A 24269-nucleotide genomic window follows, 5' to 3' on the forward strand; every position below is an offset into this window, starting at 1 on the left:
GACCCCCCCAACCCCCATCACTCAGCGAGTCTATTTTCCTCTTTTTATTTTCAATCACAGGCTTCAACACAGCGGCTCAGCGACACAGGAGCCGCCAAAACAAAACGGCTGCTCAACACATGCGAGCTCGTCCACCTGTTCCTCTGCACCCCTGCCTCCGTTCCCTCGAGCCATGACGCCATCTCTGCCAACTGAGACGGGAGTCACGACGATGGGTCAGAGGGATGCTTTTTAGATCTGTATCTGGTCTCGAGCATTCCTCTTTGGGTAGAAAACCGGGCTGGAGTTGTTTTGGTCTCAGCTGCTCATTAAGGAACAGAAATCTCCCTTATAGTGAAACAGTGTGAAAAAAATGCAAAACAATGACGAATAACCAGAAGAATCAGAAAGAAGAAGCTTCTGGCCGACCAATTATTTTACATCAAGCTACACTAAGATAAAAAAATGTATACAATAGAAATCCAAAAGCTTAAAACTTTATTTGTTCTCATCCGAGCCACGGTAAACCTGCAAATTCTTTTCCTACAATTTAATGCTCCACATCTTTTAAGGTATTTTATTTTCTAAATTTCTTCTTTAAATGATTAAAATTCGAACACTCGTATTAAATATCTCTGTTACTGTTGGTGGAAAACTTTACCATGACTCTTCCAGAGCTCAGTGAGTGATAATTCTCTAAGAATCATAGCTGGAAAGTCAAACAGATGTTTGAAGACCAAATTCATTCATTTTGTCAACACATTTCTAGCATAAACAAATGTCTTAGGACAGGCGTGGGGAACCCTGCTGCAACACTTCTGATTCAGTGGTTGATTCACCTGTTCTGCAGCTCATCAGGCTCTGCAGAAGCCTGTTAATCACCTGCTGATTGAAATCAGGTGTGTTGAAGCAGGGTTGGAACTAAAGTATGCTGTACAGTGGCCCTCGATGGACCAGGGTTCACCACCCCTGCCTTGTGAGTTGAACTTTGTTAGAAAAAGGCTCTGGCGCTCCTGTTTCAGGAAGTAGACGTTGATCAGAGGAGAGGGGAGCGGAACACGGCAGGATCTGGAGTCTTATTTCCTGATATTCTGACATCACTCCTCTGATTGGCTAACAGCCACATGACTCTACCACTGACTCAATTTGATATCTGACATTGATGTTTTATCTCCACAAATAACACAATCCTGGAGGAGTTCTGCTGTGTTGCTGATGCTAACAGTTAGCGTTTATTAACCAAGACGAACTCTGCGCTCTCCTGGACCCTAAAACAAAAACAACAACAGTCCATAAATGTTAATTTAACATTATGACATGCAGATTTCACAGGCTTTTATAATCCGACAGCTTCCTCGTCTATTTTCAATCAGCTGCTAATGCAGAAAAAAAGCAGCAGAAGACAATTTTCACATTTAGCCTGCATGTTAAACTGAGAGTGACCGATCAAATTTCAAAACCAGGATTTTTCCTCTAAAACTTTCAAAAATGTAAGAAAATTCTGCCCCCCCCCCCCCCCCCCCCAAAGAAAGTCTGTCTTAGATGAGAGTTGTCCTTAAATATTTTCTTCTTGTGGTTGGTTTTAATTATTTTTGGGGGTCTGGAGTGGAACACACCAGCGTGGGGGTAGTAGAAGGGGGTGTTTCTGTGGATTTAGGGTGAAGTGACAGTTCCTGTGACTCCTCTGGGGTTCCAGTCGGACCCACATTCTCCGAGTGGCCATGGTGAGGACTGGAATCAGTCAGCAGGTGAGGGGGGACGTATCCAGCCTGGGTCTTTGTGTGCTGCCTGCCATGATGGTGGCTGCTTGGGGTTTGAGGGGGGCAGCGGCCCCTTTTGTCCTGCCCCCGGAAGCCCCTGAGTTTAGGGCTCCAATGTTCCCGCCACTGGAGGGCCAGGGTGGAGCGGTCCGCCACCAGACGGCTCTCCTCTGGGCCCCAGCCCCGCTCCCCTGCCTCAGTGCCGATCAGGAGGAACGTCCGACCCACGTGGAGGGCAGGGCAACCGCAGCTTAGGTCTCGGTCGGGGACCCAGAGGGACTGGGGCCCGCGGCGGAGACGGGAGTTGGATCCTGTTCGGAAGACAGTTTGGATGGAAATGGAAAACTGCCACCAGGGACCCGAACGCTCCATCCCCTTAACCTGCACCTTCAGCACTGACAAAACAAGCACATTTCTATATTAATTTCTAGTTCAAATTAAAGCAGCAAATATTTCTGAAGAGAAAAGTAAAATGAGAAAAATTTGACACCAACCATAATCCTTGAGACAATAAGTCTCCAGGTTCATTGTGACTTTGACCTGTGATGGCTGGCAGTAAGACACACACTCCTCCGCTACATGGAACAAGAACAGAAGCAGCAAATGAGAGTTTCATAGCACACGTCTTCTCTCTTTACTACAATATGGCTGCTTGTGGTTGCCATCATGCCATCCTCCGACAAACACAGGATCTGTTGCAGCAAGTGGGACTTTCTTCCAGCTGCCACTAGGAGGAGGTGGTTAGCTAGCCTATCTGTAGCCAGCACTCATTAATGATTTGCAGTTTTTCTCAGTTGCTAAAACAATAAAATCCGTTGACTGAAGAAAGTTCTCAGTTGCTTAAACTCAACTGTTGAGCCTGTTGTTAAAACCTTGAACCATTTCACACGGTTTAGCAAAACTCTAAACGCATTCTCATTCTTAAACACATTCTGCACTCTAATGTACATGTCGTCCATAACGGTAAACACAAGTGGCACATTTACCCATAACAAGAGCACCAATGTCATTGATTGAACACAATCAGTCAAAACAGATTTCACTTGTTTCAAATGATGTGAAAACCAATAAAAGCAAGTTCAGAGAGCAAACAGGTTGTTGAAGGTGGGAATGAGGAAGTGACAACGGATAGAAAAATTCATGTGAGAGGACGAGGACAGGTGAGAGGTGGGGGATGAGGAGGAGGGCAAGAAAGAGAAAGAGGAGGATGAAGAGGAAGAGAAAGACAAAGAGTGGAAATTGAGCAACAACCATAGACCATGTTGTTGTCCGTGGGCTGACAACGAGGGAAGCAGGACATAGAGAGCAACCCAGTTTGAGCCTCAGGAGGGAAAATATTACATGTGATGTCGATGAAGTGCTGTGGCCTGACCCAGCCCACAGACAAGAAGAGGTCCATTGATGACATGTTTAGTCCTTTGATGTTTTTCATTTCATGTATTTTTTTTTTTACTGTCATTGAACACTGTAGCACAATGGACTGCAGGCTGTATGTGGTACAATAAACAAATTGTATGGCCCTGAACTTTGTGCTTTCTATTTTTTGGTGTATTGTTTACTGACTGCTTGATGGTGTGTGTAAGTTTCAGTAATTTGTTTATGATTTGAGAGTAGTGTTTGATTTTGAGCACAGTTAAAACTGTTTTGAGGTGAAAGTTTGATTTCGCAAGAGGAATGAGAGGTTTTGTAAATCGTGCTTGAAGCTGATGGTTTTGTGTTTGATGTTTTGAGAAAAGGGAGCAAGGTTTCAGGAATTGTGCTTCAGCAACTGAGAAAAACTGCAATGTTGTCGACACTCGAGCCAAAATATAATTCATGTCTACGACAACAATATAAATCAGACAGGTGCTTCATGATCCTCACCAAACAGATGACTAAACCCAAGCATGTTTATAAGAGTCGTATCTTTAAATATGTATGAGTGTAACGTCTTTGATTTGACAAACCTGGTTTCTACTAGGGCCCCTTAACACAGATGAGCAAGAAATAACTAAAACATGCTTCTATGGTTAGGATTGGATACCCCTGAGCAATGATTGCACCTCGCTCCACACACATCCTGACACATATTTTAAACATGTTACTGTATCTAATTCAGGTCAGGGTAGGTGTCGCCATAGCCGTGTGGCCGTCGTCATCCTCGTGCATCCTCCCGTTGGATGCCTCCTCCTGTCTAGCTGGATATGTTGTCTATACACCTCATGTTCCTTCCAGCGATATGGGTGAAACTCAAAAAATTAGAGTATGTGCTAAAGCTTCTTTATTTCAGTAATTCAAGTCAACTGAAACTGATGTATAGGAGATAAACTCTTTACATGTTCACAATGTCATCATGGCTTAGAGCTGATGAAAACTCCAAATTCAAAATCTCAGACGATTAGAATGAAATCACAGTCACATGAAATCTGTAAAACAAGGCTGATAAAGTATAATCATGCGTTTGTGCTCAGCACTTGTTTTGGGCTCCTTTGGCTTTCATTGAACTAAATTAACTGTTGTACGATATTCTAATTTTAGGAGTTTCACCTGTATGTTAGCTAGTTGTCTCTTCCAAAGGCCAACTTTAGCTTCCTTTTTCCTAGTGATGGATTGCACCAGCTTGCATCTACACACACTAAGGCTGAATTACCCAGTACTTTCAAGCCCTTTTTACAAAACACACCGCGCCGGAAAATCAGCATAAAATTACCGCAACCGTGTGTCTTATAAACGCACCGTGCCGGCATGGCCGTGCATGAATTTTGTGGCATTCGTTCCGCCTCGCTTACTAGTAATATTGTCTGTCTTGTAAATGACGATTTCAACTTGGCTCAAAAGAGGGAGGTTTCACAATCACGTTGGAGGTTGCTGCCGAGCTCCTGCCGGCAACTATATTGAACATGAAAGTAAACACAGGCCGTAAGTTTTGCTTTTTGAACTACATCAGCTGAGACGGTAAACTGAAGCGCTGCAGAGCTCCTCTCCGGGACTGTGGAGGACCCTAACCCTAATCTTTAGGAGCAGCTTGTTTAAAAATAACTTAGTTTTTCTCAAATGCTAAAACACAAAAGACAATTCTCGAAACCAAATGACCAGTTGTCTAGACACGTTTACTAAATCTAGCCATCATTTTCCAACATCATTAAGGCATTTCACATGAAGACACAATTCATAAAACACAATCCTCCGTTCTCATAAATCTAAACACATTTTTCCTTGCTAAAACACAAGTTGCAAAATAACTCTGCTCATATTCTCAAATGAAAGCTCATGTGATGCCAAATGCTTGCCACAGTCAGCACTAATTGAACACAATGAACACACCTGTCATCATTCATTACACACAACGACTCAAAATTGAAGACACTTGTTGCTAATGCTGTGACCACATGTATAAAAGCAAGTTCAGAGTGCACAGTTTGCTGAAGATTCCAAACAAACACAATGGATGAAGGCAGAGTCAGGGGAAAAGGCATTCGAGTCAGAGGAGGGAGAAGAGCTGGCCATGGAAGAAGAGGAGCAGACCTGTAGCGTCTCTGCAAGTTGAAATGGGAGAAACGCCAATAGGACTGAGGTTTAAGAAAAATTTACTGTACTATTTGGGCTAGTATTCAAGGATGTTCACGGGATGACCATTTGGTTAAAGATGTATTGTCTTTGTATGGGGAATATGGGTTTGGGCGTGGTGATTGCGTGCTTGAGAAAGCAACCACATTAGCAGAAGGTTATATCTTAACTGGTACTGCATTTGTAAATAAGTTTTTATGTTTAGTGACTCCATATTGGCTTTTTCCTAGGTGTGATATTGACTTTTATCTTAAAAATATGATGTGTATGACTAAGGTCAAAGGTAATTGGGATAGTATTTTGAATGATAGGTTAAATAGTGTTCATAGAAATTGTATACCAGTCTTTACAGATGGATCGAAAGACTCTGTGAGTGGGAGGACGGGTTGTTCTTTCTATATTCCGGTGGTGGGTAAAGGGGTGAAAATTAGAACTCCAGATGGTATGTCAGTTTTTACATTTGAAATGCTGGCGATTTATTTTTGTTTGGATTGGATTGAGCAGCATAGATTTAGAAATTGTATAATGTTTACGGATTCTTTATCAGTTTTGTTGGCACTTCATTCAAGAAGTAATGAAAATAGAGTTGATATTTTTCTAGAAATATTTGAATGCCTATTTCGGTTGTGTGCCTTAGGGATTGAAATAAGATTTATGTGGGTACCGGCGCACAGGGGGATAGAAGGTAATGAATTAGCAGATTATTACGCAAAGCAAGCAGTAAAGTTAGAAGTAGTGAAACCGATCCCTTTTAGCAGTAACGAAGTAAAGTCAATGATTAAGGATAGAATTATGAATGAATGGCAGGACATGTGGGTAAGGGATAAAAAGGGCCGACATTTATTTAATATACAGAACGTAGTAGGTAAAAGGTCGTTTAAGGAGTTACATAATAGGGAACAAACAATAATAACGAGATTGAGATTAGGACATTCGGGATTGAACAGCACTTTGCATATTTTGGGAAAACATCAAACAGGTTTTTGTGATTGTGGGACAGAACAGGAAATGGTAGAACATGTTTTTTGTTTTTGTAGTAAGTTTGATGTAATTAGGGGTGAATTTATGGATAGGTTGAAAGATAAAGGATGTGGCATTTGGAATTTGAGAACGTTGTTGAATGGCAGTGGGTCCAATTATAAGTTGGTGCTAGAGTTTCTTAGGAAAATTAAGGTATTTAGTAGAATTTAGTTTTTTTTTAGTTTTATATATATATATATAGATAGATAGATAGATAGATAGATAGATAGTTTGAAGAAGTTCAGGAGAGATGGATGTTAAATTTTCCTCACGAAAAGAAAAATTGTAGTAAACAAAGGTCAGTTCCCTCTGTAAAGTCTGAGGTACTGAAAAGAAAAAAAAGGAAAGAAAGAGAAATCGGACTAGATCTATATATATAGATATATATATCTATCTATATATATCTATATATAGATATAGATATAGATATAGATATATATATAGATATAGATATATATAGATAGATAGATAGATATATATATATAGATAGATATATATAGATAGATATATATAGATAGATATATATAGATATATATATATATATATATATATATAGATATATAGATAGATATATAGATATATTTTTTCTCTCCTCGCTCTGACTCACACTCCTGCACAGTAGGTGGCGGTAATGCACCTTAAGTTGGTTGCCACCCGCCATTTAACCGGAAAGGAAGAAGAAGAAGAAGAAGAAGAGGAGCAGGCCAATGAGGAAGATGAGTTCAAATCAGAGGAAGAAGAGGAGGAGGCCAACAAGGGAAGAATGTCCAGGATGGAGAGCAAGACAACCTCGCACCATCATTACGGAAGAGATGCGAGCAACAGTCATTGACCATGTCTTTGTCCATGGCACGACAATTGCAGAAGCAGGACTAAGAGTCTGTCCAAACCTGAGTAGGTTCACCATGGCCACCATTATCAGGGCTTTCAGACAACACAACAGGTATTGTACTCTATTGCTTTCTTTGTCACAATACAGTTTTACAAGCCTGTGAAAGTAGTATATTGGTTTCAAATCAGTTGTTATTGTAAAACATGTCAAATGACAACACACGTTTCTTTCTTTAGAGTTGAAAGAATGCCACATTGAGGTGGGAGGGTTGCCATATTTACAGCGGCACAAGAAACTATCATTGTGGATATGGTTCGTGAGAACAACCTCATCAGACTCAGGGAGATCCGAGACAAAGTCATTGCTGATAATGTCAACTTTGAGAGCATTGATGATGTCAGCTTGGCCACAATAGACCGAGTTCTCCGGCACCAAAAGATGCGGATGAAACAGGTCTATAGGGTTCCCTTTGAGCGCAACTCTGCGCGACACAAAGACCTACGTTACGAGTATGTGCAAGTAAGTATACATCCATGTTCACAACACAGTTAGTGGATATACTGTGTTGCTCAGTGGCCTACATTAGTTTTGGACAATACTGTGCTACCTGATTGACTGTTGTTCTGAACACCTGTGCACTTTCACATTTTCACAGAGGATATTACAGTTGGACGCAATGGCCAGACCTCATGAGTACCTCTTCCTGGATGAGGCTGGCTTCAACCTGCAGAAACGAAGGCAAAGAGGCCGTAACATCATTGGCCAAAGAGCCATCACTGAGGTTCCTGGCCAATGGGGGTGGGGGGTGGGGTGGGGGGTGGGGGTGGGGTGGGGGGGTAATATTACTCTTTGTGCGGCCATGGGTTCGGAGGGGCTTGTCCACCAGCATGCTGTCCTTGGATCTTACAACACCTCCTCGCCTTCCTAAAGGAGCTTAAAGACGTCCTCCTGGGCCCGCACAACACATTTATGTGATCATTTGGGACAATGTCCGCTTCCACAGAACAAACCAAATCAGAGTGGTTCACCACCAACAGTAACCACTTTTCAAACGTCTGTCTGCCACCCTACTCCCCTTTCCTGAACCCTATAGAGGAGCTCTTCTCATCGTGGAGATGGAAGGTTTATGAAGGACAATCATACACTAGAGAGAACCTCCTAAGGGCAATGGAGCTGGCCTGTGGTGACATCCCAGTGGCGGCCTTACAAGGATCGATTCGCCATTCCAGGGCGTGTTTCCTGCGGTGCCTGGCAAGAGACAATATAGCCTGTGATGTGGATGAGGTGATGTGGCCCCATGCAGCTCAGCGACATGATGTCGCACAGTGATTGTGGTGTGTGTGTTGTGAATAAAGTAAATAAAATAAAAAATTCACACTGTTCCTGTTTTCAAGAGCACTGTTGTGTGCAATAGATTCTGTTTTTGCATTGAGTTGTGTTACAGTAGTGTACATGCAGAATTTTCTATAGATTTATACTCTTCATATGAAACTCACAAATCTAAATACCTAATCCTCTGCAGAGATCTAAGAAGATCCGTAACTGTAAAGTTTCTAAAAATGGGCAAATTGGCAGTTATGAAACAAAGAACCTTCTAACAAATTGAGCATTGTGTTTTCAATTGTTTTGCTGTAGTGTGTAATGTGTATAGTGTTTACATTTTTTAAAGCTTTGAGCTGCTCTTTTGGTGTTAAAGTATGAGTTTTGAAGTGAGAAGGTGTGGTTGTGTTTATGGTTTTAGAAAAGGGTGTTGTGTTTAGACATTGGGGAACATGGAGGAAACGTTTGTGAAATGTGTTTTAGCATTTGAGAAACTGTAACGGTTGTGGCTTCCATCACAATAAAAAGCAAGTTGTCCAAGACGAACAGAAGTCCGCGGCAGCGCAGAGACCACCCCATACCTCCTTTATGCCGCCATTGCCTAATCTTTTATAAAAAGATGACATGGTTGCACCACATTCCCGCCACGGTCTGACCACCTAGAAATGACCTAAGGCTCCCTAATACTGCCACGGCGTTGTGGCACATTGACGGCATTGTTTTGTAAAACCAGCTTCAGTGGAAAGCAACAATTACTGGTGTACACCTCAATGCACTTCTGTCAGAGCAAGGGTGTTGGGCAGGACTGAGAGACGGACTGATTTAAACCTATACATGCTCGGGAAAAGTAGAGGTGTGCACAGTAAGCAAAAAATAGTCCAGAAGTAACATTTTAATGTTTGGTACTGAGTAATAGTCCACGCCAACCCACTTTAAGCCCTAGAGTTCTGATCACGTAGTTTTGTATGTGTTGAGGAAGAGAGTTGTCTAAATCACGCTGCATCATGGACCATGACAACCAAGATCCGACAACATTGTACTAGACCCTTCAATGGTAAAACGATGCACCCTCAAGAAGAATATTATATCCTAGCCAGGAGCCCAATGTGTCCCTAACCCTATGATCCCGAAACGCTGCTACCGCAATAATAAAGCACCATGACATAACTATGGAGGTTTTATAATCAAAACCATTGTGGACCTGTCACCATCCACCACATGTGTGATGGACAATCCACTGTATCTTGAATCTGTGCCTGAAGACCTTGCCAAGACTCTGTGAAGACCACCCACAGTCTGGCTGACTGTGTCATAGCAAGGTCTTCATGTACTGTGACGGTAACCATAGAAGACAGCTCCAAGGTTAAGAAGGAAAATCTTTTCCAGAAGTCCTTTTGCCATCGATTCAAACTGATAGAACTCTGACTACTAAATTGTGACCCAACTAAACGCTGCATCAAACCATAGATAACTTGCACGGATGATCCAAAAACAGGAGAACTGACTCACCAATGCTGTACTGAGGTTGGTACACCGGGGTTGGAGCAACCTCCTGAATTCCTGCAAGTATAAACACACTTTCAAACAGGTGTCTGCTGCACAGTAAAACCTCAGGCTACCTACACGGGCTGTCAGTGTATTGCACTTGTGTGTTTTATAGGTGTTGTGTTTGGACGCCTCATGGTACACGGACATGCCCGCACAGAAGATAAGCAAATGTCAGGCAGGCTGAGTGTGTGATCCTTTTATGGTGTAGAAACAGGTTGGTCCAGCACAAACACAGACATAAACTTTCATTTTGGTCATTTTAATAAGGTAAAGCCTTCACTTCTTGGATGGCTTTATCTCAAACATTAAACAGACTGTAGTAAAGTTAGTCCCCTCCCCTCACTTGTACAAGTATGGAACAGAAAGGAAAATCATGACTTGGGTAGGTGTGCACAAATGATCCAGGTCTCTTGTAAAAGTGTGTGTTTGTGACAGTTTCACCTTACAAGCTGTTCATCCTGCTTCCATGTCCTGTTAGAGTTAACTGGGCCAGTGATACCAGACATAAAATACTGGGAGACGGTATATCTTTTGTATGTACTTGCACTAAAATCTTTTCAGTACTTTGCATGCAAGTGATCAAAATTAGACAATTATACTTTACTTTGTGGATCTTATAAAAGGTTCCTTTATGAATATTGAACTCTCTTAATGGCAGCGATTTACACATCAATGAAACTACAACAGATTTGTTTTTTTGTTTTTGTTTGTTTTTTGGTTTTTTGTCATCTTGAGGTTGGCACCCATTCTGGACTAAATCTAGAAACCAAAACGCTCAGACCAAGTATAGTAATCCATGCACATGGACCATTCCCTAACAATGGAAGGTTAATCCAGAAGGAACTGAAACACCCTCTAGAGGCTGGTTGCAGTACAAGCTGAATTCCTTGTCCCTCCACGTAGACCTACAGTACATGACATTCAGTGGCAGTTTTACCTTTAGGCATAGTTTGGCGGCCGCCTGGGGCCCCCTTATGTTGGGGGGGGGGGGGGGGGGCTAGCCCCGACTGCTGGCACCCCTCTGTTAATATCACAATGGACTATTCCTTTAAGACGCCGATGCACAAACAGAAAGAAATTGGTAGTCATTCCACTCCAACCCAGTTGGTGGCAGTAATGCATCAAATTGTTGTCTGCCAAATGCTGTAAAACCACAAATAAGAATAAGAAGAGAAAGCAGAAGAAGAAGAAGAAGAAGAAGAGAGGCAGGAGCGTTCGTAGCAAACTCGAAGCGATAGTCAAAACATTAAGCATGAAATGGAGTTAACATACTGGCTCGAATAAGAGAAAGAAGCAGCTTGCTTTAAAAAGGCTTTCATCTTCACTTCCGAAAGTGACGTCGTTTTTCTATGTAAACATCAAAAGGAAGCAGAAAAGAAAGACAGTGGAAAATGTTTAAAGGGAGGAAAACATAGACCAAAATAGAAAATAGAAGAAAAGAAAAGAAAAGAAAGGCAAAAGCACAGGAGCACTGACAGGAAGAAAAAAGCAGAGCAAATATTGAAAGCGCTCAAAGGGAGGCAAAGACAGGGAAAAAAGAGGAAGACTAATAAAAAGGGAAAATAACTCATGTCAGAAGAGGGGAGAGTTTCGCAAATCCAGTTAAAGATAAGATTGTCGAAAATTTCGTGTAAGGGGGCCTCGTGTCTGTGTTTGCCTTGGGCTCCCAAATTGCTAAATCCGCCCCTGCTGACATTTTTCTGAGTAAGAAAAGTAAAAATACACCACAATCCTTTTTCATCTCCAAAACAGTTATACTTGTTGACTTATGTCTGAACTTTTGCACGTTCAAGTATCAGTTTTTCCCCATACATCATAATCAATAACCTAGCAAGCAAGCTAACTTCTATTAGCTGCTTGAGTGCTAAGTTTCTCTTCTTTTAGCTGTCCATTAACTAAATGTAACAAATTGTGTCAGTATATAAAACCAAATTATAAAGATGACTAGAATTTTGTGAACTTCCAAATATGGTCAAAGTGTAAAACAGAACTTGATTTATTGTTAAGTCTATTTAGCTTGGGGCAGAATATTTTAGCTTGTCTGCTGCCTTGCTGCTGGTCTGTCGGAAAGCAGAGGATTAGAAGTGTTGGAGGTGGTGGAGGGGGCAGAAGGATTCTATACATAGCCTGTGATGGTCTGGCAGTAAAAACAAACAAGGTTTTCTTTCACTCACTCCTTTCACTGAGAGAGTTATGAGTCTCAGCCCTGCGATGGCGGCATTTTGAGCCGTGCAACAGGTGTCAAGCTGCCTACTTCTGGCTCCCTACATCACCTGATTGTGACTTACAAAGCAACACTGCCCATGTAGTTGTCGGCACTCGCGCGATTAGTTGGGACTGTGCATGTGGATTAATGCTTATGGCACATTTTTTTGGTGCTGGGCAGGCAGAGATGGGAGTTGGCAGCAATCCTTTTGATCTGACACTGATCTGTGACCAGCGTGAGATGAGCGCTTCTTGTATCGGGCAGCTCGTGTTAACGCTGCTGTGGAAACCGTCTCCAGGGATGATGAAAAGGAGACATGATGAATGACGGAGCTAAATTAGCTTGAAGAGCAGCAGCTCCTTTAATATCAAGCATCTAGATGATAAAAGGCTTAAAGGGCTTCATACAAAGGATTTAAACCATTCATGAGCAAATGAAGCTGAAGGAAAAATTAGAGGGAACTTTATCAGTCTGACATAAACTATTAAAGCCAGAGAAGGTTACTTAAGCCAATGAAAATATATTTGGTTTTCACTGACAAGGGTTTATGGAGTTTCCTTGACAAAAAATTTACAGAATTTAAAAAATTATCCTCTATGAGAGCCTACGTCACACCCATCTACTTCCTGACCATGGATCCCCGGTAGAAAGAAAAAACGAATGCAAGTCAATGGGGCTAAAAACGCTATTTTATAACTCCGCTTGTCATGTGGATTTTGCACACGATGTCCATGAATTTTCTGGGGACCCATGAGCCAACCGGAAGGGGATGAGACTTATGCTCCCTATAATAAAGTTCAGAAAAGACGCGTACTGTAGGTCACTTAGAAAACTAATATTACAGCCAACATGTCAATATTAATGTTTTTACGAGAGGTTTTAATTTATGTGGTGAACTTACTTACGCACGGCCTCAGAGGGGACTTCCCCTGTTCGTATCCTGGTGCACAGCGGTTACACCGGAGACCGGTCACTCCTTCTCGACACAGACATTGACCCGATGTTTGGTTGCACCAGCGTCCAACTGCCCCCAAAGGATGGCACTGACATGCTGAGGAAATAAATTTCAAAATAAATAGTGTATTGATGTCTGATGTTTTGCATTGATGTTTTTGCAGCATGTTGAGTGTTAGAAAACAAGCTTTTTCCAATAGCTTCAGGTCAAATGGTGCGATTGTTTCTCGATGAAGAGTTAAAATTTGTTCACAGCAGTAATTTCAACTTTATCTATGGACCACTGACATTTATTAAACCAAGAGAGAGTAAAATTAAGTGAGATTTGAAGCTAAAAATGCTAATAACAAATGCCCCCTAGTGGCTGGCTGCAGTAAAAGATTTAAGTCCCGCTCTTTCCATGTAAACGAATGGGGCATTCTCCCGATTAAAAAAAGTGCATATATTTTTGAGGTGTGGATCTCCGTTCATTTAGGTAGTTCTTACCTTTGCTTTTTCTAGTAAAATTAGATTTAATTAATATTTTTTGCTCATAAAAGCACAGAAACACGATCAGCCTCATGTACCGAGCACACAGACTAGCTCCAAGTACAGCATGGCAGCATCTGTAAATGGAATATTTTGGGCAGGCAAAGGAAAATATGCTTCATCCACACTATATTATAGTTTTTTTTAATTCAGTTAAAACCAATTAGATTAAACCCAAATATTGACGTTGTAATGCTAAGATAATGAGAACAAACTATCTATTACAGATATGACTAAGTGGTGGCAGATGGTAGAAATAAGTAATAAAAGACACAGAACATGAGATAAAATGAACTATTTGTATGACAGGCAGGCCCCCGGAGTGTAATCCTTAATGACAGCAGGCGTTCATCCTTAATGTTTGTCCTTGAGTAAGACAAAGTGTTTCCCAGGCATCCCAGTGAATCTATTTTGTAGCTGCTCCGATGAGTAAACGAAGACAGATTCCTCCATGAGGGGAAACAACAACAATAAAATCACCAGAATGAAACCGCTTTGCTGCTGCCTGTTTAGAGACCATGAACAACCTTCAGCCAAATGAAGAAAAATGCTTTGACACAAACCAATTTATGTCCTTTGGCCACGTTGCAGCAGGATAATAACTGCTCAGATTTGTCACAGTTTTCATGGAAAACCACATTACATCCCACCTCTATCACAGGATATATCTAAATGAGAGATGGCTAAAGGAAAGCACACTTCAGCAGCTCTGGCATAATATTTACACAGATCTTTACGATGAATCCAAACAGCCTGACTGGAGAAAATGAAGAATAATGTTGCCACTTGATTACTCTGAGAAATGCAGCGTGTTTTTTAAAAAGTTACAATAAAATCCATCAAGCATTTAAGCTGCTTTGTACATAAAAAGTGAGAAATTGAGGGTATTGTCACGCTGAGAGCCAGGGGAGTTGGACCCAAAATGCAGATACCCAGAACGACACGAAGCAGGAGCGGATGTGAAAGAAAACATCCCTTTATTAGGATGAAAAAATAAATAAAATCCAAGCAGGGTGCGAAGCCAAATAACCTAGAGACCATGAAGGAGGGGGGACTAAACAACGCTGACACGAACAACGGGCCAACAACACATTGAGACGCAGACAGGGTTATATACACAAGGGTTGGGTGATTAGGGAATTGTGCACAGGTGGGACTAAAAAACAGAGAGGAGGAGCACAACGGAGCAGGGGAGGAAACCAGGCCTAACAATGGGGAAGGGAGCAAAATGAACTAAAGGGAGAAAACTGACTAGATAAACAACACTAACAGAAGACTAATGATAAGTGAGGTGACTAAGGGAAAACGTGAGGGAAACCTAGGGAGCCTGGTGGGGGCTGGGGAACCACAGGGACACTGAAACCTGGGGGAACACCAAAGGGAAAAAACCTGGAGTGGGCTGGGGAACACATGGAGGCACATGAGAAGCACAAGGAGACACATAAGGGGAACCTGGAGAGGGATGGAGAACACAAGGAGACACATGAGGGAGACGCAGAACGCAGACCATGACAGGTATGAGCTTTTTCCATCCCTGCACACGTGTCAACCTCAGAGGACTGTTAACTTTGGATACATCAGGTCATGCCTCCACATGAGCATGTCAGTGTCAGAGTTATACGTGACCAGTCAAAGGTCAAGGGTCGATGCAGATACCAGCCAGTGGTAACGATGGGGATACAGGCAGCAGATTAGTGGTTGGGTTTTTTTGTGTGTGCTGACAGGAATAGCTGTCCTCTGCCACAAAATAAAGGCTTTTGCACGTCCAAACCGTCAACTAAAGTAATTGTCTCCACCTACGTCCTTTGTTTATAAGTAAAAGTAAAAGGTTGTGTTTATAGGTGCTGCCATGTTTTGATTTTAGTGCGTTTATTAAACTTGCTTTTAGTCAGGAAACTGTTTTATCCATTACAAAAGATGGAGACTTAGGCCTAGAATATATGACCTCCCATTTACGCTGGCAGAAGGCCTTTGTTCACATACATGCTGCTGTACTGCATGTAGTACTGGATGATTTCACTAGGGGGGCACATTTTTGGGTTTTTGGGTATAACCAGCATGGCGTTAATAGAAGAAATCAGTAACTTGTTAATTTTAAGATCATGGCAGAAAAAAAGACAGTGGTGGTATCGTAGATGATATGTAAGACCTCTAAACCAGAGGTGGAGTGACCATGGCGAATGTGTGTCACTCGTTTTGTCAACTCCACCTACTGGTTACTCGTATATAGAAACTTGCGGACGTGTCACATTGATATTAAGGGACGTGCACAAATGACGCTTCAAATCAACACAAGTTACGTGAGACAGCCTTTTCATTCATGTGTACGCATCATTAAAAATCAAGTATAAGGACTCAGTCTAGCCATGCTCCATAAGAGCCTCAGCAGGTCTACCATTGGCCTGAGCAGCATTGTGTTAGGCCAATCATAGAACTCTCTAGGTTTGGTGGAAGGGGTGATGCAACGGAGTGGAACAACTAAGATGGTGGCACATGTTTAATATGACTTTGACATCAACTTTGGACTATTTGGACTTTACTTTGACTAAACAGCAAGTGCTTTATTTAGAAAAAGGATGTATTTATGTCTTCTTCAACAGAGTATGGGGGACTGCCCTGTTGACTGACATCAGTAGTGGTGAGTATGTCACGTTGTTCGTTGCCCATAAGAATGTGGAGACAGTTTGGAAGATACAGTACAGGCCAAAGGTTTGGACACACCTTCTCTTTCAATGTGTTTTCTTTATTTTCATGACCATTTACAAAGGCACCAACAAGTGCTAAACACCTCTGAGAACTCCTTCAAGACTGCTGGAAAACCATTTCAGGTGACTTCCTCTAGAAGCTCATCAAGAGAATGCCAAGAGTGTAGAAAGCAGTAAGCAGAGCAAAGGGTGGCTGTTTAGAAAAAAATTAGAAAATAAAACATGTTTTTTGTTATTTCACATTTTTGGGTTAAGTACATAACTCCTCATGTGTTCATTCATAGTTGTAATGCCTTCAATGAGAATCTGCCAATGTAAATGGTCATGAAGATAAAGAAAACACACAGAATGAGAAGGTGTGTCCAAACTTTTGGCCTGTAATGGATGTAGGATGGCTTGTCAGGCTAAAACGTGTCCGCTTCAGACATGTGACCCCAGATATCTGTGATTTATAAATGCAAGCGCCTAAAAAGCTTCAGGACATAAAGAAAACTACTTTAGCTAATAAGAATTTATATTTTAGACCAATTAGTTGAGATTTGTAATAATTATGGCAAAAAAAATACATTCAGGAATTGCTTTTTCATTTTCTTTTGATTTCTGGGATTCAACGCTACTTGTGTTGTTCTGAGTGACCATCAGCAGGATCTTGACCCCAACTTTGGGAACCACAGTAAGACACTCTGATTCTGATAAGCTGCCATGCTTTACTCTAACACATTATTCCACTGATGTGAAGCTGCGCTTTGACGATCACAAAGTGATCAACTTTGTGTGCACTTAACAGTTGTGTAGATGTGTTTATTTACATTATTTTGCTTACTAAATTCAGAGAAATCTGCCATTTAAACATTGCACTATTGCTCTTTGCTTTTTTGCTTTGACCCATCACACAACACACACGAATGCATGCACGTCTATATACTGACGCTGGCAGGCTTTTCGGTTGTTCAGCGGTTTGCTGTGATCACGGGTGTATCCATTCTGGCAGTACTGACAGTGGCGTCCAGCTGTGTGGTGGCGACACTTCAAGCACACACCTCCACTACGTCGACCGGATTGCTGAAACACCTCCATGCTGAAACGGCATTTGTTTGAGTGGCCGTTACACTCACAGGCTGAAACATGACAAGAAAATAGCTGACATTAGAGAGGAAAATCGTGTTTGCACTCATTTTTTAGGGCATTTTGTTAGTGTATTTTTAATGTCATGGCATAAAAAAACAACAGAGAAATACTGAGGATGAGGATATTAAAAATAATGAGGATACAACTCTTTTTCAGTCGTTTTCAATTGAAATTGTTCATTTCAGTTTAAAGGTGCATTATATTTGCTTAGACATCTAGACAGAGAGTAGCTGAAGGGAAATATTTTTTACTCTTAGTGTTGGTCTAGCCACACTCTAAAGGTGCCTCAGCAAGTCTACTATTAGCCCAATCAGTTTTGTGTTAGGCCAATCACAGCGCTCTATCATTTTGGTGTCCAGATCAGAGCTCTCTATCTGTGTGGTAGGCAGGATCCTGCAACAGAGCGGAACAACTAAGATGGTGGTGGCTTGTTTGAAATGGCTCTGGTCATCAACGTTGGACTATTCAGACTTGGGTTTGAGTCAAGAGCAGATAGAGGTACTTAAGTCCTCGAAGACTGCTTCGCTGACTGACATCCGTAGTGGTGAGTACATTACGTAGTTTGTTGCGGAGACAGATTGAAAGACAACCGTAGGCTCCACCCCACAAGCTCTATCTGGGGTTGTGGCCAGTCTATATATATATATATATATATATATATATATATATATATATATATATATATATATATATATATATATATATAGGATAGCCATCCGTCTTGCTAGGTTAGCATTGTGTAAAAATGAAGTAAAAATTACATCATTTGGTCAAATTTTGTTGCCGCATTTCCCGATCACACAAATAACTCTCTCACTACAATTCCTCAAGTTTCATGGCTGTTGTCAGTTATAAATCAGAGCCAGAAGATTCTAGATCAGGTGTCCCCAGCTCCAGTCCTCGAGTGCTACCATCATGCTAGTTTTCTGTTTCCTGCTCTGCCACACCTGAATGGAGTCATTTAATCCGCTCCTTACCACGCGTAAATCTGCACATGCTTGTTAATTACTCATTAATTTCAATCAGTTGTGTTGGAGCAAAGAAACAGCTGTGCAGGATGGTAGCCCTTGAGGCCTGGAGTTGGTGACCACTGTTCTAGATGACGAGTGAAGACGAGTCATACACATTAAGTTCGTAAGTACATAAATACATTTCATTGTAATATCTGGTTCAGGCGTGCCCAATCCTGGTCCGGGAGGGCCGATATCCAGCAGGTTTTGTGTTTTTTCTGCTCCAACAGACTTGATTCAGTGGTTGAAACACCTGTGCAGCAGCTCATCAGGCTCTGCAGACGCCTATTAATTAGCTGCGGATTGAAATCAGGTGTGTTGAAACAGAGTTCAAACTAAAACATGCAAGATACCGGCCCTCCAGGACCAGGATTGGGCACCCCGATCTAGTTGGTAGTAATTAAAAAGTAGCTTGAGAATTGTGTGAAGCTGACAATTTGCTTCAAATTCACTGTTAGCATTGTTAGCTCAACGTCAGCCTTGAACCTGCTTCACCTGATATTAGAGCAAATAAAAAAAATGCTGTGGCTTCTCAGGGATACAAGAAATAACCTCTGGGTTGCTCCTGTTTACTGGCTTCGGTTCTTTAAACAACTCTGAAGCTTTGTGCTTGCTGGTGTCAAATTACAAATACTGGTGCTGCAGCGACAGCATAGCAATCCCACAGGATCACTGATTGTAAACAGTAACTACGTCCCTCTTTAGCTTTTTTAAAAGAAGAAAAACTGACAACCATCCAGACGGCTGACATCAGTTACAATGTTACCTTTCTTCCACAACTGTTTGTGGTTATTTCTCTGTATTCTTACGCGTTGTGCCTTTAAACAGCCACCTTTAAAGAATAGGCTGGTAGACATGCTCATTATTTTGCCATATGCCTTATCATAAAAACCCTGCACCTTTCAAAGCTGCTGCTGAGATATGAACACATAAATTACTTTATTTGTAATGTGTATTCAGATACAAAGTATGAGTACATTTTAAATGTTACATGAATGAATTCTGATTACCTCAAGTAGTATATTTTTCTTTCCAATGTATTTTTATCATCTTTAGATGTAAAAACTATATTTTTATTTACATGTAAACTTCAATTAAAAAATGTGTTTTAAAATAATGTATCACTCAGGTGGACTATATGTGTTTAGAGTTGGAATTATATTTTTAGCAAATAGATGACTAATTTTCTTCTACCGGATTATGATGGCAGTGGGGTGCAGTGTATGGTGAAACACGGATAAATTGGCTTGTGTACAACCATGCTATCAACACTCACGTTAGAAAACAGCTTTTGACACGCTGTCTACTTTAGTCACCATATACTAACTCTGCATAACATAAACGTCATAAAGACTAAATTATTTTAAATATCAATTGAGCATTTACGGTAGGTAATCATGTGATTGCGCCCCAACCCCCCAATAAAACAAAAATAAACCAATGGCGTTGTTCAACATAATGACACAACATTTTTGTGAAAAACATTATTTTGAAATAAGTAGAAATGATTAGCAAACCTAAGGTGTAAGGTATTTATCAGCATTTTTGTAAACCCCAGATACATAAACTGCACATAATTGATTTCTGGTAAAGTTACAGTGATCATTGATCACTTATCATCTGGGGAAACATTGCTTAAGCGTCTAGCCAATGGTCAAAATTTGCTGTCAGACCTGTCAATCTCCTAGGGCCCTGTGTCCACATATGTGCACATTGGCTCCTTGCACTATAACATTTTATTATCTTCACCTTAGACCTTTTTGTTATTATTTATAGGCACATAATATTGACTTAAAGTTAAAAAAAATTGTTTTCTTGCATTTTTATAGGAAGTTTGACTAATTTTTAATGTTATTTTATTTTATTTTAATTAATTTTAATTTTTAATTTAATTTAATTTAATATTTATTTTATTTTAACATTTGTAATTTTGTTTCCGTTAATGAGAGTAGACTACTCTGTAATAGTTATGTATTTTTTCTTTTAAATCACATCAAATACAGGTTCAGGTCTCAGGAGTTGATGGTGGAATTAGGCTCGATACTCAGTTTTGTTAAACCTTTTTACATGCAGCTCAGCTTAAAAACCTTGTTTTTATGCATTTTCTGTTTAAAGACTAAATGTATTTGAATTATAGTAGGCTATATAATATTTAAAAATATGTATTTGGATGTTTTAAATGGTTTGAGGAAAAAAACAACCCAGGAACTTTTAAGCAAAGTATGAAAATCCTTGTTAAACAAATACAATATTTTTAACAGAAAATGACACAAAAAACATATCCCAAACTGAAATAACTACGAAAGTACAATTAAATTTTTACTATAAAACAGCCATGTCCAAAGTGTGGCCCAGGGGCCATTTGAGGTCCTCCAAATAATTTTGTGTGGCCCCCAATTAAATTTCTACAATGTTAGAATTCTGCCTCTAGCAGGATCTGGATTGGCACTTTTTACTGTTTTTGTTCTGTCGTTGTTGCAATTTGGAAATAAGAAAAATCACACTGTTGTGGCCGGCGAGGACTTTTAACTAGAGGATTTTGACCCTCGTGTTAACAAGTTTTGACACCCCAGCCTTAAAGTTTGAAAGTGAGCAGGACTCACCGATACAGGGGTTTGGGTGAGTGGGCGTAGCTCGATGCCACGGTCTGTCAAAATAAAAATCCTCACAAACATCACAGTCTGGGCCTGCCGTGTGATGCTCGCACACACACACTGCACGACCTGTGTCGTCACGGCGACATCTTGAGGCGTGCCCATTACATTTACATCTGCCTCCGACTTGCAGGTCAGAAATGGCTACGGGAGCTCGGAGAGGAAAACTAAAAGCATAGGCCTGCAAATTCCTAACATTTTGTCTTGTGTTTAAATTATTGTTCCTCCTCTTCCTCAGTTCCCGCCCCTTGTTGCTCCTGCCTCGCCCTTCAACCGTCCAACCACAGTCTCCATTAGGGCATGGGGTCCAATAATTGTTTTCCTTATTCCGACCCCTCCCTCTGCTTTTCCCTTGTTTTTTTGGTGAAGTAAATAAATCCAGGCTGAAACTGCTCTCTTCTTCTTTGCTGGTCACATTGTGTCCATCTTTGTCTTCATCAGACCCTTTACGATTGTTCTTTCTACGCTGCTTGTTGTCAGCCTGCTCTACTTTATTCCTTCCATTTGTCTCTGCGATGTGTGTCCCCCTGTCAAAAAACCGCAGCGTGTTATCCTTGTTCAATTCGTCCCCCTGATCTCCAATGTGGACCTTTTTTTCAGATCTCCACTTTAGAACCCCAGTTCCTTTGGTATCCTGAGCACCATCAAGCCATTGGGCATCTCCCCTTTTATCAGAGCTGCCCACAGTGATGTCATTGGATACTTGATGGAAGACCACTCGGATGTCCGTGGCTGTAACCCAATCTTGGAGGGTTGGGCTGTAATCATAGTCAGGAGATGATGGTCGTCCATCCAGAGTAGAAAAAGCAAGCACCGTGCCACCCCGTTGCCTCTGCAGAGGTCTAGGGTCTGAACAGAGGGGCTCTGTTTCTTGGTGTCTTGTTTGGGCTACGGTCCGAGGGGGCAGTCCAAAGTCCCTGAGGCAATCACTGGAGTAGTGCTGCATTGGCTTCCAGGTACGCCCATAATCCATGGATTTGAGGATGGAGATGGGGTCTGATGGCTCCCCTTGGTTACAGAACTGCAAACTTATGTAGGTGATCTCAAAGCGGCGGCCCAGTGGTAGAGTAAGGACCCAATCCCCCTTAAAAGCCCCTGCCTGTGCATTCCAACAGGTGAGGTTATGAGGGTTGTTCAGGTCTGTCACTGTGGTGATGTTGCCTTGAGAGTCACCGTGTAGCGAGTGGCTGGCATTGACCGGGTTCCCATAGGCAGCATTGATGAACTCTGACAGGCAATGTCGAGGACGGCCATCTGGGTGGTAGCAGGGTTCATGAGGTGAAGTCCAACTCAGGGGGGGGTGGGAGAATGTAGAGAGACGAGAGGGAGGGAGGAGGAGGAGGAGGAGGAAGAGGAAAACAGGAATGAGAGGGTGGAAGGGAGGAAGGGATAAAGGTAAGATCATCATGTCATCGAGCCTAGAAGAGAAGAAAAAAAGCAATCTTTAGCAAAATCACAAAGAAAACCGGCTGATTTGTTTGATCTACCTTTGGAGAAAATCCAAAAACGACGGCCTGCGCCTTTATTGAAAACAGATGAAAGCATCACTTCACTTCATCTGCACCTTTCTCTCTTTCCATGGGCCAGTAGAGAGCTCATCCCATAAAAATGTAATCTCAGCTTTTGTTATAGTGCCAGCCGCTGATTTGAACCCATAATGTCACTGACCGTTGAAAACGTATCAATCTTAGAAAAAATTCCTGCAAACTCAAAGAGTGGTGGAAGAGTTGGGGTGAAGAAGGGCACACACCCCGTAAGGTATGTCTGAAATGACACAAAACATGCCCGACAGCTGGAGCTAAACCCTGCATTGGCCTACATCCATCACGTTTATTGCTCCCTTTTCCAATCGTTTCACCCTCGGTTGGTGCTGCAGGCCTGAGCGGTGGGTCTAGTCATGGTGCAAAATGTAAGGCGTGAGGAAACAGGGTAGAACGGAGAGGCAGGAGGGAGGAAGAAGAGTTGGAGATTAGGCTTTAGGAGGGTTTGAAATGATTTATGAGTTGAAATGCATGCTTGATTCAGCTCTGCTTTGCTGCTTCCGCAGTGAAGACAAACGCAGGCTTGTGTCACTAAACTGTGCACGAATCCCTTTCTATCTCTTACAACTGGCGATGACCGTAAATTATGTTTCTGCCAAGATTTCTTGGTAGAAAGCAATCGTTTTGCCAGTAAGACAAACTGAGCAATGCAGTTTACTTCCCTAACAGTCTCATCTTTGTTTGTTTCTTGAGCAGAAACAGCATCACCATGCAGCTTTACTTCTATGAATTTCTTTCTCTTATATTTGCATCGAATCCGATGTCTGTTTCCCCACCTCATATTCAGACCTCGTTCCCTTCGCATCTTCGTCTCTGACCATTTATCACCTGCCCCCTTCATTCTGTTCTGGGAATATTCTTAACTGCCCTGAGATTGATGATGTCCTAACAAGCGTTTGACACTGACAGCAAAGTCAGCAGGGCAGCATAAACCAAACTCGTAAGAGAGGACGGGGCTGAGATCCTCTCCGGCCTCGTCATCCTGCTCAATTAGCTAACGGTCGAAATTCGAAGCTTTCCTCAGGGACCACACAACTCTGAGCCGCCTGCACGCTAGTCGTGACGTTCCCTCGGCTTCCGTGGACAAGCTTCTCCGATCCTGACCTCCAATTGCAAAAGCAGCCGGTTGAATCATCGGTTGAGAACAAAATGGAAAGTTTAAGCCCGACGGGCGGCTCTCTTTTCTAATGCTGCCACAGGAAACACAAAAAGGTGCCGTGATGAGTGGTCCGACTGTGACCCCAGTTCCACCAAGCCACATTCCTGGTGTCCAGAATGCCTCAGCTAGCCATTCCTGGCATGTCGAGACATGCCCCACGGGAACCTGAACGCACTGATAAGAAGCAGGACTTATAAGTTGTTTAGTGATTAATTAGCTCTCTGGTTTCATTTGGTGTCAATGTCCTGTTTGCATAAAAAGAAAGGACAGCATGAAGGGGATTAAAGGAGGGAAAAGGTTATGAAAGGATCCAGGGGAGCTGTGGAGGGCTGACATCATGCTGAAGAATTTATTCTGGATGGGGAATTTGAAGCGGGCG

The 24269-nt window shown here is 41.8% G+C and overlaps 1 protein-coding gene across 1 annotated transcript in view; it reads right to left on the reverse strand.

The window, feature by feature from the left end:
- Positions 1 to 460: 460 nt before the first annotated feature.
- ntn5 (netrin 5) overlaps positions 461 to 24269 on the reverse strand; it is a 29102-nt gene continuing 5293 nt past the window's right edge. The window contains exons 2-7 of the mRNA XM_015946867.3: positions 21140 to 22608; positions 17328 to 17516; positions 13113 to 13262; positions 9967 to 10017; positions 2234 to 2314; positions 461 to 2134 (exon numbers count right to left, since the gene is read on the reverse strand). Coding sequence (XP_015802353.3) covers positions 1566 to 2134; positions 2234 to 2314; positions 9967 to 10017; positions 13113 to 13262; positions 17328 to 17516; positions 21140 to 22598 — 2499 coding nt within the window. The 5' untranslated portion in view covers positions 22599 to 22608 and the 3' untranslated portion in view covers positions 461 to 1565. The remainder of the gene's footprint in view (positions 2135 to 2233; positions 2315 to 9966; positions 10018 to 13112; positions 13263 to 17327; positions 17517 to 21139; positions 22609 to 24269) is intronic.

Source organism: Nothobranchius furzeri, chromosome 2, assembly GCF_043380555.1.
Source record: "Nothobranchius furzeri strain GRZ-AD chromosome 2, NfurGRZ-RIMD1, whole genome shotgun sequence".
Taxonomy (NCBI): Eukaryota; Metazoa; Chordata; class Actinopteri; order Cyprinodontiformes; family Nothobranchiidae; genus Nothobranchius; species Nothobranchius furzeri.